Source organism: Neophocaena asiaeorientalis, unplaced genomic scaffold, assembly GCF_003031525.2.
Source record: "Neophocaena asiaeorientalis asiaeorientalis breed wild unplaced genomic scaffold, Neophocaena_asiaeorientalis_V1.1 scaffold46, whole genome shotgun sequence".
Taxonomy (NCBI): Eukaryota; Metazoa; Chordata; class Mammalia; order Artiodactyla; family Phocoenidae; genus Neophocaena; species Neophocaena asiaeorientalis.
Genome location: NW_020175393.1, coordinates 15,802,756 through 15,820,435, shown reverse-complemented (window position 1 = coordinate 15,820,435; position 17,680 = coordinate 15,802,756). Strand labels below are relative to the sequence as shown.

The 17,680-nt window shown below is 36.3% G+C and overlaps 1 protein-coding gene across 11 annotated transcripts in view; it reads left to right on the top strand.

Annotated features, from left to right (window-relative positions):
* The window catches only part of PKHD1 (PKHD1 ciliary IPT domain containing fibrocystin/polyductin), a 600,926-nt gene that overhangs the window by 299,274 nt on the left and 283,972 nt on the right, over nucleotides 1-17,680 (top strand). For all 11 annotated transcript variants that reach the window (XM_024765924.1, XM_024765923.1, XM_024765919.1 and 8 more), the window contains 2 exons: nucleotides 989-1,102; nucleotides 3,780-3,867. In XM_024765924.1, coding sequence (XP_024621692.1) covers nucleotides 989-1,102; nucleotides 3,780-3,867 — 202 coding nt within the window. The remainder of the gene's footprint in view (nucleotides 1-988; nucleotides 1,103-3,779; nucleotides 3,868-17,680) is intronic.

Below are 17,680 nucleotides of genomic sequence, written 5' to 3'. Positions count from 1 at the left end.
ATGAACCCGTGTCCCCTGTATTGGCAGGCAGACTCTCAACCACTGTGCCACCAGGGAAGCCCCGGTATTTTTTTTTTTTAATTTATTTATTTATGGCTGTGTTGGGTCTTCGATTCTGTGCGAGGGCTTTCTCTAGTTGTGGCAAGCGGGGGCCACTCTTCATTGCGGTGTGCGGGCCTCTCACTATCACGGCCTCTCTTGTTGCGGAGCACAGGCTCCAGACGCACAGGCTCAGTAATTGTGGCTCACGGGCCCAGTTGCTCCGCGGCATGTGGGATCTTCCCAGACCAGGGCTCAAACCCATGTGCCCTGCATTGGCAGGCAGACTCTCAACCACTGCACCACCCGGGAAGCCCCTGCTGTGAAGATTTAATGCTAAAATACAGGTAGAGCAATGTGGGGATCCAGCCGTAGACAGTGTATCAATCAGGTTTTGCTGTAATAACGTTGTGTAACAAAGAATCACCAAGTCTCAGTGGCTCACAACAACAAATATTGATGCGGGACTTGATTTGACTTGGTTCCAGCTCATGGGTTCTGTTCGGGTCTGCTGTGTATGTCTCTTCATCCAGGCCTTAGAGGTTATTTAAGGAATTCTCCTTTCATGGTAGAGAACATTATTGCAAGTGATCTGGTGAAACTTGCCAAGCATTTTAAAGCATCAACTCGGAATTGGCATTACTGTCACTTCTACCCGAATTTCATTGGGCAAAACAAGTCATGTGTCCAGGCTCAATATTAATAGGTCAGGAAAGTATACTCTGCCCTAAGAAGAGTGAATATTTGCTGAACAATAATCCAATCTCCCTCAGAGAAGTTTACTGCATCTCATTTTTCCACCTTTTCTTTTTTCATCTATGAACACTGGCTTTTCTCCATCTAGTCTACTTTATAGTATCTACTTTGCATTCTCAAAATTACATAACAATTTCCCTCTCCCTCCTTAAATTTCAAATTAATTTACATGATATACTTTTCTTGTAAACAGGTACTTTAGAAAATCCCTTAGAAAAAGAAAAAAAGCTTCTGATTCTCCTTAGAGCTTCAGAGGGAGTCTTTTGTGACCGTTTCATCGGAATTCGTATTGATCCAGGAACAATTGGTAAGAGTAAAGTGCAGCTTTATTAAAAATGAAATGTGTGTGTGTTTCTGATAGGGAAGTACCATTCACAGAACACCTACTAAATTCCAGGCACTCTTCTAGAGAATTTATTATTTCACTTACCAGCTCTCCTATAAGGAGTATACATTTTACAGATGTCAAAACTAAGCCTCAGAGATGGTGAACAATATGCAGAAAGCCACACAGTTTTATACTGTCAGAACTTAGATTCATATCCAGATTGGTCACACACCGAAGGCTGGATGAAGAGTCTGTGTTATCAACTTTAACTTCTGTGTGGTTACTGATATATTTTTTAAACTGATAGCTCTATAGATTACTAAGAAACATTTACTGTTGGTAGTTTCTTCCTTTGATACTGCCACAATACCAAATCCTGTTTTATTTTATTATTTTTTTAATGTTTATTTATTTATTTATTATTAGTCATCCATTTTATACACATCAGTGTATACAGGTTAATCCCAATCTCCCAATTCAAATCCTTTTTTAAAGCACAGAAGAGCACAGAAATTAGGACTGGACTTGTATAACTATGATGTAAGGGCCACGCAATAACTTACTTTTAAGGGAAAGGTATAAGAGGCTTTTTATAGATTTCTAGCATTTTAAAATTATATTTGTATGATAATCCTAATTTTTTTAAACATCTTTATTGGGGTATAATTGCTTTACAATGGTGTGTTAGTTTCTGCTTTATAACAAAGTGAATCAGTTATACATATACATATGTTCCCATATGTCTTCCCTCTTGCGTCTCCCTCCCTCCCCCCCTCCCTATCCCACCCCTCCAGGCTGTCACAAATCACCGAGCCAATAGGTAATCCTAATTTTATAAGATTTCAGTGACTCAGTAAAAACAATCATGTTAGGATAGTTTGAAGTTTGGTAACCTGGTTTCATAAAGTATAGCCATTGCCATATAATACTTTGATAGTGCTTTATTGTTTTCAAATGATTTTTCATATATGCTATTTAGTTTATCTTTTTAAGAATATGAGGTTAAGAAATATTTTACTTTTTTCAAATTGACAAACTAGATGGATCACAACAGGAGCGTGGACTCTTTTTGCCTGTGGTGTCCACTCTGTTCCAGGGAGTGCCATGTTGAACTGGACTTTGTGTTAGGAGCATATGAGGGTGCCTGTCTTGATCCCCAGTGCCAGCTGTATTGCCAAACAAGTGTTTCTAAAAATTTCTCTGATACTAAATTGAAAAAGGAATGAAATGTTTGTCACTGCATGCTTAAAATTTGGTGATATCATAAGTAAATAACATATTTTAATCTCTTCAAGTATTATAATCTCCTTGAAACAACTAGGAAATGGTGTCATTTTACAGTTAACCTTTGGTGATTGGGAATGATCAAGAAATCTGCTTTCTGGTAAATTGAAGGAAATAAACTGGTTTTTGTTAAAATCTTTGTAGTTGGAAATTTCTCTAAATTATTCCATGTTGTTCTCCTGTCTAGCTTACTTAGCTAATAGTGATTAATTTTTTGATGATGATGATATTATTATTATGAAAGATTGATTCCAGGTCATGTCCTAAAAGTGGGAGTATTTTTTCCATTTCCACTAATCCTTATTTTAGTTTTATTATATTCTGAATTTTTGCTGAATTAGAGTATGGTAAAATTATGGATGTTGACTTAAACACTTGGTTTGGTTCTAATTAACTGAGCTTTTTTAGTTCACATTGGATGAAAACCCAAGGCATATTATTTGTACCTTACTGGTTTTTACTTCCCTTACACATTTTCTGCTAAAATTTGTGAAATCTTTAGATTTCACAATTAGTGATTTGCAATAAAATGGGGGTGCACTAATCCAGGAGTATGAAGACAATCAATCCATTTGGGTGCAGGAAGAAAATATTAGAACTTTTATTCAAACATGTATGAATATATTCATTTGTATGTATGGTTATTTACCTACAAACAAATAGACATGTGTTAGGTGTGCATGATCAGAATTTTGTTACTGCTTGGGTTCATGCTCAGAACATGTTTAGACCACTAGAATATGAGGAATTTTGCTTCATGTGATTTTAAATGGCAATAAAATGTGTAAGAGGAAATACCTGAAGGAATAAAACTGGACTGCATCAAGCATGTCCCTGGTAAGACTTTAATTTATGAGTCTGAAATAAATTATATTTTGAACAAATGAGCTAGAGATTTATCCTTTGATATCTGTAATACAAAAATATCTGAGGTCCAGCTATGGAAAACAAAGCTAATAGCAGCAAATCTCTTTCCTCAGGAAACAAAATTACCTTGCCTTTGGAAAGTCTACTGTATAACACAAAATATCAAAACCAGTTAACTTCCAACAGAATTGCAAATGGTTTGGAGTGACTTACTGGTAGAAATCTAACTAGTTAGCTGGGAATAGACCATTAGAGTGGTCTATTTCCCAGCTCTTGGATTACTAGATGTGGTGTAGCATTCATTTCTCTATAGCTTTTGAGAGAATAAAAATGTTTCATAGACAAGTGAGATGTTAAGTGTTCTTTTTCTGATAAGGTGGACATCTTCATATATAGTTTCTATATCATGTATCTTGCACAGTAAGCTCTCTAATGAGTTTTGCTTATGTGGCCTTAATTTCTTGGAAGGATTTTCCTATCCAACTGTTGCTCCTTTTATTTTCAGGGGTGTTTGGGAAACTTCAGCTTCATAGTGCTTATCCTAAGAAATCCTGGACACATCTTGGGGCTGACATTGCCTCAGGCAATGAGAGGTAAGGAATGAGAGTAACTTAGGGATGTAGTTTTTGGTTTGGTTTGCTTCTGCTGGAGGTTTTGTTACAATATGAAATTAAATTTTAGATTAAGGATCATAATTTAAGGATGAATAAATAGAAAAACAAAAGGCTAGAAGGAATTTAAAATATTCTCTGTAACATAATGGAGGAAGACCAAAACAAGCTAAAGGCAGGGGGGATATAATTTATTTAAGGAGTAAATTTTAGATCATACATGTTTTCTGCTGCCAATAAATCTTTAAAAATATGAATTCTATGAGATAATAGATGAAATATAAGGAGGGACTGCAATGTCTGAATTAAAATGATTGGTGGTGAAGAGATAGATAGAAATGAAATAAGAGTGAGATGAAGCACATAAAGAATCTTACGGAATTTAAATTGCAGTAATAGAATTTAATATTGCATTGAAGGCAGTAAAGAATGAAATCACTACTGTGTCAAAGTGAGCAGGCAACATGAAGAAATTGATGGAGTCTACATGAATGAAGAAGACAAAATCAAGAGATAAAAATAATAAAAGAGAAGGTATTAGAAATAGAGAACAGAAAATAAAAGCGCATTTTGATAACTGCTCTTTTTAATGAGTCCAGAATAATGACAACACAAAGAATAACTAAAACTTAACTAAAATACACATAACAGACCTGGGATTATTTCTATTTAATTTGAATAACATCGAGAATAATGATAGATACATATCCTCACAGTACAAGAAAAAAAAGTGAAAAAGTAAAAGAAAAACAAAAAGGGACATAAAGCTTGATAACATTAGAATTTTCTACAACATCAAATGTAGGAAGATAGTGGTGCAAAATCTAGAAATGTTCAGGGGAAAAAAGATTATAAGCAAAGGCCTGGCTTGTAAACATAGACCCTGCTAAAATGCTGTTCACATGTGAATGTAAACAAAAGATTTCTTTTGCTTTGCAAGAACTGAAAATAATTCAAAAATGTGTTATAATAAAGAGATTAAACTGAGTCTAAAATTTAAGAATACAAATAGAATTCAGGAATTGTATAAAGGTAGATAAAGTATAGATATCAAAGGCAAGCATTGGAATAAGTTAAATATAATACTGTAACTATGGTTATTAAAATAAGACAAATTCTAATTGCTCTTATAAAAGAAACTATATAAAATCTGAAAGTTAATGTATTAGTCAGGGTTCTGTTTCTATAAAATATATATAATAGTAGGTTATATGTATGTATATGTGTTATATATATATTATATACAGTATATGTTATATATAAAGAGATGTTTCAAGGAATTAGCTCATATGCTTAGGAGAGCTATAAGTTCAAAATTTTTAGGGCAGGCTGGCAGAGTGCAAAGACTTGAGCAGGATCTGATACTGTAATCTTGAAGTAGAATTTCTTCTTTTTCAGAGAAACTTCAATTTTGCTTTAAGGTCTTCCAACTGATTGATGAGGCCCACCCACATTATTGAGGGCCATTTCCTTCACTTAAAGTCACCTGACTGTAGATGTTAACCACATTTGCAAAATACCTTCACAACAACAGTAAGCTTCCTGTTTGATCGAATACCTGGCTACTATAGCCTAGCCAAGGTGACACATAAACTAACCATCACAGGTTATAATTCTCAAATAAAAATCTAGGTTTGAAATTGGGGACTATAGCCACAGGAAACTGGAGATGGAACATAAGAGAGCCATAGGAAGTAAATATGTAAATATGAGTTAATTCTAACAGAATTAAAAATAGGACATATAGGGCTTCCCTGGTGGCGCAGTGGTTGGGAGTCTGCCTGCCAATGCAGGGGACGCGGATTCGTGCCCCGGTCTAGGAGGATCCCACATGCCGTGGAGTGGCTGGGCCCGTGAGCCATGGCCACTGAACCTGTGCGTCCGGAGCCTGTACTCCGCGATGGGAGAGGCCACAGCAGTGAGAAGCCCACGTACCACAAAATAAATAAATAAATAAATAAATAAAATAAGACATATACCTTCCAAATCACCAGAGAGAAAAAAGAATGAAAGAAACTATAAAATAAAGGGTGAAATACAGAGAAGACCATGAAATAGTGATAACTAAAACAACAAAAAGGTACAAAATGACAATACAAGTAAGAAAGTAAGAATAAATCTGCCAATTATAAAAAGAAAATATGCTTGTTAAAAATGACCCTATATAGAAAAAAAAATTAGTAATGAATAAAAATGTAATCATAACTTTTTTTATCAGAGGAAAACAAACCAGTTCAGAAAAATGTTTAGTTAAATATCGGACAAAACGAATCCTTAAAATAAAAATAAAATGGAAGCAAGGACTTCAAAATTATTCACAGGAAAAGTAAAAAATCAAAATAAATACATTTTATATTAATAAAGACTTCAATCTTCAGTGAGACCCCAGTAGTAAGGAAAGTTTTATACCAGATAACATAATATAGAAATATATAAAGTAAATAGGTAAAAAATATGAGAGGAAATTAACAGAAACAAAAATAGTAATGAAAGTAATAAAATTTACTTACCTCTTTCAGTTTTTAACCTTTAGATTAAAATTATAAAGAAAATATTAAGAAATATAACCAATATAATAAAGGCAATTTAATTTGTATATATGTATATCTTTACTCCAATATATATAATTAAAAACCTTAATGAATTTTAATAAACAGAAATTATATATTGATACAATATAATCACAATAAAATAAACATGGAGATTAAAATAAAAGTTTAGCCAACAACCTTAATCTCTTGCAACATGGAAGAAAATAAAGATAAACGCTCTCCTACATAACTTTTGTATCTAAGAGGAGATCAAACCTTTATCAATAGACTACTTGGAAAATAACAGTAATGAGAGTATTACATGAGAGACGGCCATACGTGTCATCACATTAAATGCTTTCATTGTTGAATAAGAAAGTACAAAATAAACTAAGTTGTCAATGTAAGAAATCAGAAAGAAAATAACCAACAAATCTAATGAAATCAATCTGTACCTGATAAAGGCAGAAATTGATGAATTACAAAGTAGGAAATTAATAGACTTGATTTTTTTTTAGAGGTACTGGTTTAATCTCTAATAACTAACCATACAAAGAGAACAAAATGTAATTCAGAAATGGGGATACAACTATAATAGATATCAAAGAAATTAAAATTGTAATCTAAAAATGTATATATCTATAGTGTCATTCTGAAATTAAAAAATTACATATAGAAATATAAATGATTGGGACTTCCCTGGTGGTGCAGTGGTTAAGAATCCACCTGCCAATGCAGGGGACACAGGTTCGAGCCCTGGTCTGGAAAGATCCCACATGCCACGGAGCAACTAAGCCCATGCACCACAACTACTGAGCCTGTGCTCTAGAGCCTGTGAGCCACAGCTACTGAGCCCACGTACCACAACTACTGAAGCTGGCATGCCTAGAACCCATGCTCCACAATAAGAGAAGCCACCACAGTGAGAAGCCCATGCACCACAACGAAGAGGAGCCCCCACTCGCCGCAACTAGAGAAAGCCCTCACACAACAACAAAGACCCAACACAGCCAAACATAAATAAATGAATAAATTTTAAAAAAAGAAATACAAATGATCATAATCAGCTAAAGAAGAATAAAACTGCAAGAACCAATAGCAGCAAGACATAAAGTTATCACAAATTTATTCCCAAGAATACATTTGGCTCAAGTAAATTTATGTCATGTTTTTCTAGCCATTCACTTAGTCATCAGACACTTACTGTGTTGTACAATCTATTCCATAGCATAGGAAAATATGTGAAGCTTTCCAATTTGTTTTAGCAAGCAAGCATAAAGTAATTTATAAAACAGCTGCTAAAGGTAACTCAAAAAAAGAAAACTAAGGCAACATCCAAGCCATATCCTAAATAAAACAGCAACAAATGAAATCCAGTAATTTATTTTTTTAAAAAAGAGTATGATTTATTCAAGTGAAGGATGGTTCAAAATGAAATAATTAATATAATTTACCTAAACAAAAAACATAAAGACTAAGAATGTGTTCAGTTTGATACAAAACAGAAATGCATTTAGTAAAATTCAGCTTGCATTCTTGGAAAAAACAGTAAATTAAGACTATAAGGATACGTTTTCTTCTAAAAATAGAGCTACCATACGACCCAGCAATCCCACTACTAGGCATATACCCTGAGAAAACCATAATTCAAAAAGAGTCATGTACCAAAATGTTCACTGCAGCTCTATTTACAATAGCCAGGACATGGAAGCAGCCTAAGTGTCCATCAACAGACGAATGGATAAAGAAGATGTGGCACATATATACAATGGAATATTACTCAGACATTAAAAAAAAAGAAAATTTGTAGTGAGGTGGATGGACCTAGAGTCTATCATACAGAGTGAAGTAAGTCAGAAAGAGAAAAACAAATACCGTATGCTAACACATATATATGGAATCTAAAAAAAAAAAAAAGGTCATGAAGAACCTAGGGGCAAAACGGGAATAAAGACACAGACCTACTAGAGAATGGACTTGAGGATACGGAGAGGGGGAAGGGTAAGCTGGGACAAAGTGAGAGAGTGACATGGACATATACACTACCAAACATAAAATAGATAGCTAGTGGTAAGCAGGCGCATAGCACAGGGAGATCAGCTCGGTGCTTTGTGACCACCTGGAGGGGTGGGATAGGGAGGGTGAGAGGGAGGGAGACACAAGGGGGAAGAGATATGGGGACATATGTATATGTATAACTGATTCATTTTGTTATAAAGCAGAAACTAACACACCATTGTAAAGCAATTATACTCCAGTAAAGATGTTAAAAAGAAAAGAAAAAGGAAATAAATAGGGTGGTATGATCCAAGATAGCTGGGGGTGGGGGTATCAGGTGTACCCTTTTATACTGAATGGACAAGGAAGATCTTTCTGGAGAAGGGAAATTTAAGCTGAGATATGAATGGTAAGAGGGATCCTCCTGTTTGGTGAGAATGGACAAGGGTTCTCAGTGAAGGATGGACATCCAGCTGTGTCTCTGAGGTGGCCTTTGGGGCTCGGGGAACAGAAAGGTGGTCACTCTAGCTGGACCAGAGTGAGCAGTAGGTAGAGTTGTTTGACACGACAGGTGCCAAGTCACATGGTACCTTGTTTAGGTGTGAGAGGTCAAAGGGAAACTACTGAAAGGTTTTATGCAGGGGAATTGGTGGAGTCTGATTTAGGTTTTGAAAATCACTCTGGCTGCTATGTAGATGATGTATCATGGAGACAAGAGCAGAAGCTGGGGTATCAGGAGGTCAGTCGAGGTCAGAAATCATAATGGCTAGGACTAGAGGGAGTGGAGATCGAGAGAAGAAATGATGCTGTCTGGACTTGCTCATGAATTGAATGTTGAGGTGAGGGGAGTCCTTCAGGTTTTTGATTGACCAACCTGGTGTGTGGTGGAAGCACGCACTGAGATGGGGAGACTGGGAGAGGAACAAGCTTGTCAGGGTGGACGATAGTAGGGATGTGCTGAGTTGGAGACACCAAGTAGAGATGTGAAGAAGGCAATTTAACACATAACTTAGGGCTCAGGGAGACAGTGACAGGGAGTCATCCTGGAAGTGGATGATGTTATTGATAAGAAGACTATCAATGGGTAGAGGAGAAAACTGGAGCCTGGAAATGAGATTGGGGCCAGTCTTATTTTTTAGAAATTGATAGAGGAGGACCCAGCACAGGTGATTGAGAAACAGAGACCTAAGAGGTGATTCTGTGCTGGGAGAAAGAATGGAGAACACTAGGGACTTGAAAGAATGCCAAGATGGCTGACAAAGAGAACAGACCAAGCCATGATGATAGGATTCCAAGGGGTAGTTACGGGTCAGGGCCATATTCATTGGTGATGTCAAGAATTTTTGTGTTTGGCCTCCTGAACATTGTGCAGCTGTTTTAGGTTTCTAAGGGGATAGTATGGGTGGGAGGTAGCACCGATAATCACATTTTTATATCTTAAAACAAATATTTCTAGCTATAATGCAGACTATAAGAGGAGTCAAAAATGGATCTAGGGATATCACTTAGGAGGTGCAAGCAAGAGATAGTGTAACTTGTGGTTAGGAGCTGAAGTGGCAATGGAGAGAAGTGGGCAGATGTATAGACAGGACATAGAATCTCTTGGATGAATCGGGCGTGAGGTGCTTTCTTGGTTCTGTTTTACGTAGATGGATGGTGGCACCATTCACTAGAGGAGGACTAAATTTTGCGGAAATGATTCTGAGCTCAGATTTGGTCATGTTGAGTTTGAAGTGCTTTTCTGATCCCCAAAAGGATTTGTGAGGGAGACATTTCCAACAGGGATCAATAAGAATCTTTCATCATTAGCAGGTTAGCAAGTTGGAATTTGGCAGGAGCCACATGAGTGGATTTTTCTTATAAGAATGTGTTAAAAACCTCATTCAGAATCTGAGCTACAGGCTATTTTGAAAGAAACTCAATTTTATTAATTAAAATTAGCGATAGTAATTAACTAGCTGCCATTTACTGAGTTTTTATCATGTGGGCTCACTCTGTGTCAGGCATCTACCAAGCATTTTATATACATGATCTCACTTAAATCTCTGAGTGCTATAAGTTAGGTATTATTATCTTCATTTTACAGATATAAAAACTGAGGCTGGAGAAGGTAAGTAAAATTTCCAAGGTCATAAAGTTAGAATTCCTGAGGCTGAATTTTTACCACAGTTGGTCTGATTCCATTGTTTGTGTTCTACATACTGCAAATATTAAAAACAAAATCATATTAAAAACAAAATTATTTAGTATCAGTCCTGATGAGGAGTACTTTAATGAGTTTATATGAATGATATGGAATTATCACAGTGTATTCATTTTATGGATAATTTCTTTTTTTAACCTTTTAAAAATTTGTAACATAATTTAAGACTCACAAGAAGTTGCAAAAATAGTACAGAGTTCCCATGTACCCTTGACTTGGCACTCCCTGGTGGTATCTTACATAACCATAGACTTTATCAAATCCAGCAAGTTGATATTACTACAGTATTAACTGAACTACAGACCTTATTCAAACTGTTTCTTTAAACATTGATCTACAATCTTTCTTCCATCAAAAGCCAGTTTAGTAAGTCTTTCTAATATACTGTTATGGGGACAGATTTTACTTGGACCCCTTTATGAACTTTCACCAAGAATTCTTTCTACCAGAATTGTAGATCTGAATTTATTTGTATATAATGTATTTATTTTATGAAGGATGTTACAGTGAAATCTTCAGAGGAAAATTTTCATTCTATAAACTTAGACTTTATAAACTTTAACTTTGTAAACTTAGGCTCATTTCTTACACTACCAACCAAAGTAAGCTTAGCCAGATAGTTGAAAAAAAAATTAAATTTCTTTTGTTATATATTATTATATCAATTTCTCTCTAAATTAAATTACTCTTTGATGTTGCTTGCTTCAGTTGACTTTTGGGGAGACTGATGAATAAAAATGTTGGATTTTTGGATTGCAGATAAGTCAAAGGAGGTAAACCTAGATTAAAAGAAATTCATTTTTTATCCATTACAAGTATGTATTGTATCCATTAAGTATATTTTACTGTGGGTCTCTTTAGGGAGACCATGTGCTCTTTGAAGTTAAGTGGTTACTTGATGAATCCTATGATAAAGTTTTCAGATTTTATCCTGGTCTGGGAAGATTTTAAACAAGACATGGTCCAATTTATGTTTGAATCTGATTTATGCTGTGTGGACAATTGACTGTTGGGAGGACAAAGGTGGAAGCAGAGAGATTAACTGTTAAAACATTGCAATATGTGTCTTTTTGAATTGTGGTTTCCTCAGGGTATATGCCCAGTAGTGGGATTGCTGGGTCATATGGTAGTTCTATTTTTAGTTTTTTAAGGAACCTCCATACTGTTCTCCATAGTGGCTGTATCAATTTACATTCCCACCAACAGTGCAAGAGGGTTCCCTTTTCTCCACATCCTCTCCAGCAGTTGTTTGTAGATTTTCTGATGATGGCCATTCTAACCCGTGTGAGCTGATACCTCATTGTAGTTTTGATTTGCATTTCTCTAATAATTAGTGATATTGAGCAGCTTTTCATGTGCTTCTTAGCCATCTGTATGTCTTCTTTGGAGAAATGTCTATTTAGGTCTTCTGCCCATTTTTGGATTGGATTGTTTGTTTTTTTAATATTGAGCTGCATGAGCTGTTTATATATTTTGGAGATTAATCCTTTGTCCATTGATCCATTTGCAAATATTTTCTCCCAATCTGAGGGTTGTCTTTTCATCTTGTTTATAGTTTCCTTTGCTGTGCAAAAGCTTTTAAGTTTCATTAGGTCCCATTTGTTTATTTTTGTTTTTATTTCCATTGCTCTAGGAGATGGGTCAAAAAAGATCTTGCTGTGATTTATGTCAGAGTGTTCTTCCTATGTTTTCCTTTAAGAGTTTTACAGTGTCTGGTCTTACATTTATGTCTTTAATCCATTTTGAGTTTATTTTTGTGTATGGTGTTAGGGAGTGTTCTAATTTCATTCTTCTACCTGTAGCTGTCCAGTTTTCCCAGTACCACTTATTGAAGAGACTGTCTTTTCTCCATTGTATATCCTTGCCTCCTTTGTCATAGATTAGTTGACCATAGATGCATGGGTTTAGCTCTGGGCTTTCTGTCCTGTTCCATTGATCTATATTTCTGTTTTTGTGCCAGTACCATATCGTCTTGATTACTGAAGCTTTGCCAATGTTCATTGCAGCACTATTTACAATAGCCAGGTCATGGAAGCAACCTAAATGCCTATCAACAGACAAATGGATAAAGAAGATGTAGTACATATATACAGTGGAATATTACTCAGCCATTAAAAGGAATGAAATTGGGTCATTTGTAGAGATGTGGATGGACTTAGAGACTGTCATACAGAGTGAAGGAAGTCAGAAGGAGAAAAACAAATATAGTAGATTAACGCATATATGTGGAATCTAGAAAAATGGTACACATGGAACCAGTTTGCAAGGCAGAAACAGATGTAGAGAACAAATGTATGGACACCAAGGGTGGAAAGCAAGAGGGGGATGAATTGGGAGATTGGGATTGACATATATACACTAATATCTATAAAACAGATAACTAATAAGAACCTGCTATATAAAAAATAAATAAATTAAATTAAATTAAAAAAAACATTGCAATAACATTGCAGTATTTCAGGTGGCACATGCTGATGGCTTAGATTGGGGTAGGAGGATGGAAGAGGAAAGAAGTGGTTAAACAGATGTTGAAGAAGAGCCAACATGATTTGCTGGTGGGCTGGGCAAAAGGGAAGAGTTCAAAGGTCACTGACTTGAACAACTGGGTGAAGAGTGATATAATTTAGTGAGATATAATTTAGTGAGAACAGGACAACAGGGAAAAGAGAAGGCTTATAGGGAACCTTTCTCAAAGGCTCTCATTTTTTTCTTGGCCTCTCCCCTTGTGGAGCACAGGCTCCGGACGTGCAGGCTCAGCGGCCATGGCTCACGGGCCCAGCCGCTCCACGGCATGTGGGATCTTCCCAGACTGGGGCACGAACCCGTGTCCCCTGCATCGGCAGGTGGACTCTCAACCACTGCGCCACCAGGGAAGCCCTCTCATTTACTTTTTAAAGAAAGTGCGTAAAGCCTTGGCCGGCCTCTTTGTCCTGGTATTTTTCTGTTTCTTAAGTGGTTTATTAACTTATTCTGTTATTTATAAGAAAATAACTCTGACCTGAAGAACAAATCATTTCTTGTCTCAACTTTTTCCAGGACCTAGGCTTTTAATTCTAAGGTTATCATTGATGATATCTATTTTATTATCTACCATATCCAATCAGTGATGGTATTCTACAGATATACTTTGGGTTTTTTCCTGTTCTTTTTCATTATAGTTTATTACAAGATATTGAATGTAGTTCCTTGTGCTATACAGTAAATCCTTGTTGTTTATTTTATATATGGTAGTATGCATCTGTTAATCCCATGTTGCCAATTTATCCCACCCCCCTTCCCCTTTGGTAACCATAAGTTTGTTTTATATGTCTGTTTCTCTTTTGTAAATAAGTTCATTTGTATTATTTTTTAGATTTCACATATAAGTGATATCATATAATATTTGTCTTTCTCTAACTTCATTTAGTATGATAATCTCTAGGCCCATCCATGTTGCTGCAAATGGCATTATTTCATTATTTTTTTATGGCTGAGTAATAGTCCATTGTGTATACATACCACACCTCCTTTATCCATTCATCTGTCAGTGAACACTTGGGTTGTTTCCATGTCTTGGCTATTGTGAACAGTGCTGCTATGAACATTGGGGTGCATGTATCTTTTCAAATTAGAACTTTTGTCTTTTCTGGATATATGCCTGGGAGTGGGATTGCTGGATCATATGGTAACTATTTTTAGTTTTTAAGGAACCTCCGTACTATTTTCCACGGTGGCTGCTCTATGGATACATTTGTTTGGAATATTTCTTGTTTGTCTCCTTTCTGCTACATTCTCACTTTGGCACTTCCACGTGGTTTTCTATAACAGCTTCTGTACTGGCTTACTAAATATTTGATATATGCAATTAGAGGGTCAAAAGTACCCTTGCATCTCCTCTTTACCTTTACACTTCCTACTGATCCTTAAAGATTCCATCACATCTCGTACAAGGCATTCAATCTCCCCTCCAGCACACAATGATTTTCCCACTGTCTGAATCACTATTCCATGTGATTTTCTGATTTATAATTTTAATTTAAATACGCTTCTTAGTGATTGATACTGAACTGCTTCAGGTATGTATTTCCTGTTCTTCCAAGCAGCTTCTATAGGAGAGGAAAATATTGGGTTTTTTTTTATTGATTTGGTGTATTACTTAGCATCTAGTACACAGCAGAACATAAAGAAGAGTTCCAATAAATGCCTGCTACGCTGGATTGATGTATCTTTTCTGGAAATCAGAGCTTGTTGAGCCTGTTGACTCAATGGCATCTTGTCTAATAAATTAGAACCTTGAATTTAATTTCAAAAACTACTCTCATTTTTTGGCTCATTATTCAAACCTCATTATTATACTATAAAAATTTAGTTCAAATGTTAGAACGTAGAGCTGGTGGCCTTATTCATTTATTAGCAGGAATTCAAGATCACTTTTGTAGTCTCCAAAAGAAGATGATTCCTTCTGGTCCAATGAACTAGTGGGTGCTAATCTCAGATTGCCTGTTGTCTCCATGCTAGGAAAAGACATGTGAGTTAGGAAGGGAGGAGGGCAATAGATTTCTACAATGAAAATGAGCTTGGACTTTTAGGGCAAGCAGGTTAAAATACTTCTAATTATGCAATTAACTAAATGTGTAAATTTGGGTAAAGTATTCTCTCTGAGTCTCAGTTTCTTTTTCTATAATATGAGAATAATAATGCCTGGTTAATAGAGTAGTTATAAGGATTAAGTAAATTAATGTGGATAAAGAACTTAGCCCGGTTTCTGGCTCCAAGTCAGCCTCACGACGTGGTAGTTATCGTAGTTATTGTATTGTATTGTAAGAATCCTGATTCTTTCAGTCAAAAGTAAAAGCCACCCTTCTTCATCCACTTGGGAGATTGCATCAGGCCCTCCCTCCACCTCTCCTGTTTCTATATTTCAACCTCATTTAGTTCTGCTGAAGAGGTTTCCACGTTCTGTAGGGTGCACGTGAACCCAGAGCTGTCGGCTCTTCCCAGCTTTACCACCAGGGAGGACATTTCTCTTTCCCCTTAGTTTCAATTCAAAAGTCCAGGTGACTGCAGTTGATAACACTGTACTGTGTAATTTGCTAAGAGAGTAGAACTTAAGTGTTCTCACCCAGCAAAAGAAAGGGGTGAATATGTGAGGTGACAGATGTATTAATTCGTTCAATGGGGGAAATCCTTTCACGATGGGTACGTATATCAAATCATCTATTCTACGCTTTAAATATCTTACAATTTTAGTTTTCGATTATACCTCATAAAGCTGGAAAAGGGGAAGGATTTCGATCAACAAAGACAGGTTGGATCCCTTGCTCACCCTTTGGTAAAAGGCTTGTGAGACTGCGATTCTCAGATCTCACTAGGACCACTTAGTGTGGTGGGTGAGGAGAGCGGTTCTCAGAAGAGATGTGGTGGATTTCCTGGAACAAAGGAGAAAGGAGGTCAGGTAGACAAACAGTTGACACCTACGACAGCTATTCTTATTGTCACCATCAGCATCATTACAGGATTCGATTTCTTAAACACCTCACATAGTCCAGTGTGGTCTGAGAGTGTCAGGAGATTTCAACGGCAGTTGACAAAAGAAAGTTTAAACTGGAGTTTAAAAAAAAAAAGCCTCAGTATTACTAGAGTTCAGAAGTCTATGGCCACTCTTATTCCTTGGAGGAAAACATTTTGGCATCTGGACACTCTGAGACTGTGGTCAAGTGCAGCTATTATCATTAAGACCTCCCCAAAGTTTAGTTAAGTTCATTTAAGTTATGGGTGTTTCTATATGAATGTTTTATACACAGTGGTAAAAACTTTTAAATCAAATTTGGAAGTATATTCTTTTTCATTCTTTGTAATTATGTTCTTTTGACGAAAAGTATTATATTTTCCCTATACTAGGTAAAATTTAATGCCAGAATAATGGAAACTGCTGATATTTTCTTTATACTTTTCAAAAGTTATCTTTCAAGAGACTTCTTCAGTGATTATTGTTTCCTCTCTCTTCTGATATGGTTTCTATTTAGGTCCAATTATGTTGCGAACAACTCTTAATTTTTTTGTTTATTTGTTAATTTTGGTGTGTTTTGCTCAGAACAACGAGCAGGTCTCTCCTCTTCCCTGTAGCTATAGGATTCTTATTAGTATTAATCAGATACATGAAATAGAGCTGGGATTCAAATCCTTAATGCGGAGCACAGGCTCCGGACGCGCAGGCTCAGCGGCCATGGCTCGCGGGCCCAGCCACTCTGCGGCATGTGGGATCTCCCCAGACCAGGGCATGAACCCGTGTCCCCTGCATCGGCAGGAGTACTCCCAACCACTGCGCCACCAGGGAAGTCCAAGCTAGGATTTCTTGAAATGGTTGAAGGGCAACCATAAGAGTCAAAGACTGCAAATAGGAAGAGTGGATATTGGAATTTAAGGAATACTGAATACTGATACTTGACTAGCAAAACTTTTTAGTCTATTGATATGAGGATCAAAATTTTCTCTGAAGTTACCACTGTTTCTGTGTGGACATAGAAGGGGTCATGCTCCCTTGCCATCTGTGTATGTCCTTATGAGATATAGAATCTCAAGGCTTCAGGAGTATAGAGGAGAGAGAAATGTTTATGAATCTGTAGTTTGGGAAGTCTTCATGAAAAAGGTTGACTTAAATTCATTTATGTTTTTAATATAAAGTTTGGGATAATAATTTCAATAATTCCTTTTTCTCTTTGCCTAGAAAATTGCGAGGTGCTCTGGGGTTTACATAGCTGGATAGTCACATTTTCATTAAATATTAACTAACAATATCAAAGTTGAATAGCCACAGAAGACAAGAGTACAAAATCATTTACAAGGCAGCAGTATCTATTGTGTCAAAATGATGAACAGAAAGGTGGCTGGGTGGAGAAGAGACTCCCATGCGATGAGACTCCCATGCGATGAGAGACTCCCATGCGCCCCCTTCTTGAAGGCAAAGGAACTCCAGTAAGTTTTTAGGACTGAAGAGCAGAATAAGGGCGATGACATTTTAAGTGACAGGTGAGAAACATTATCTGTTTCTTGGCAGAGCGAGTAGGTTCATCAGGCTGGAGCA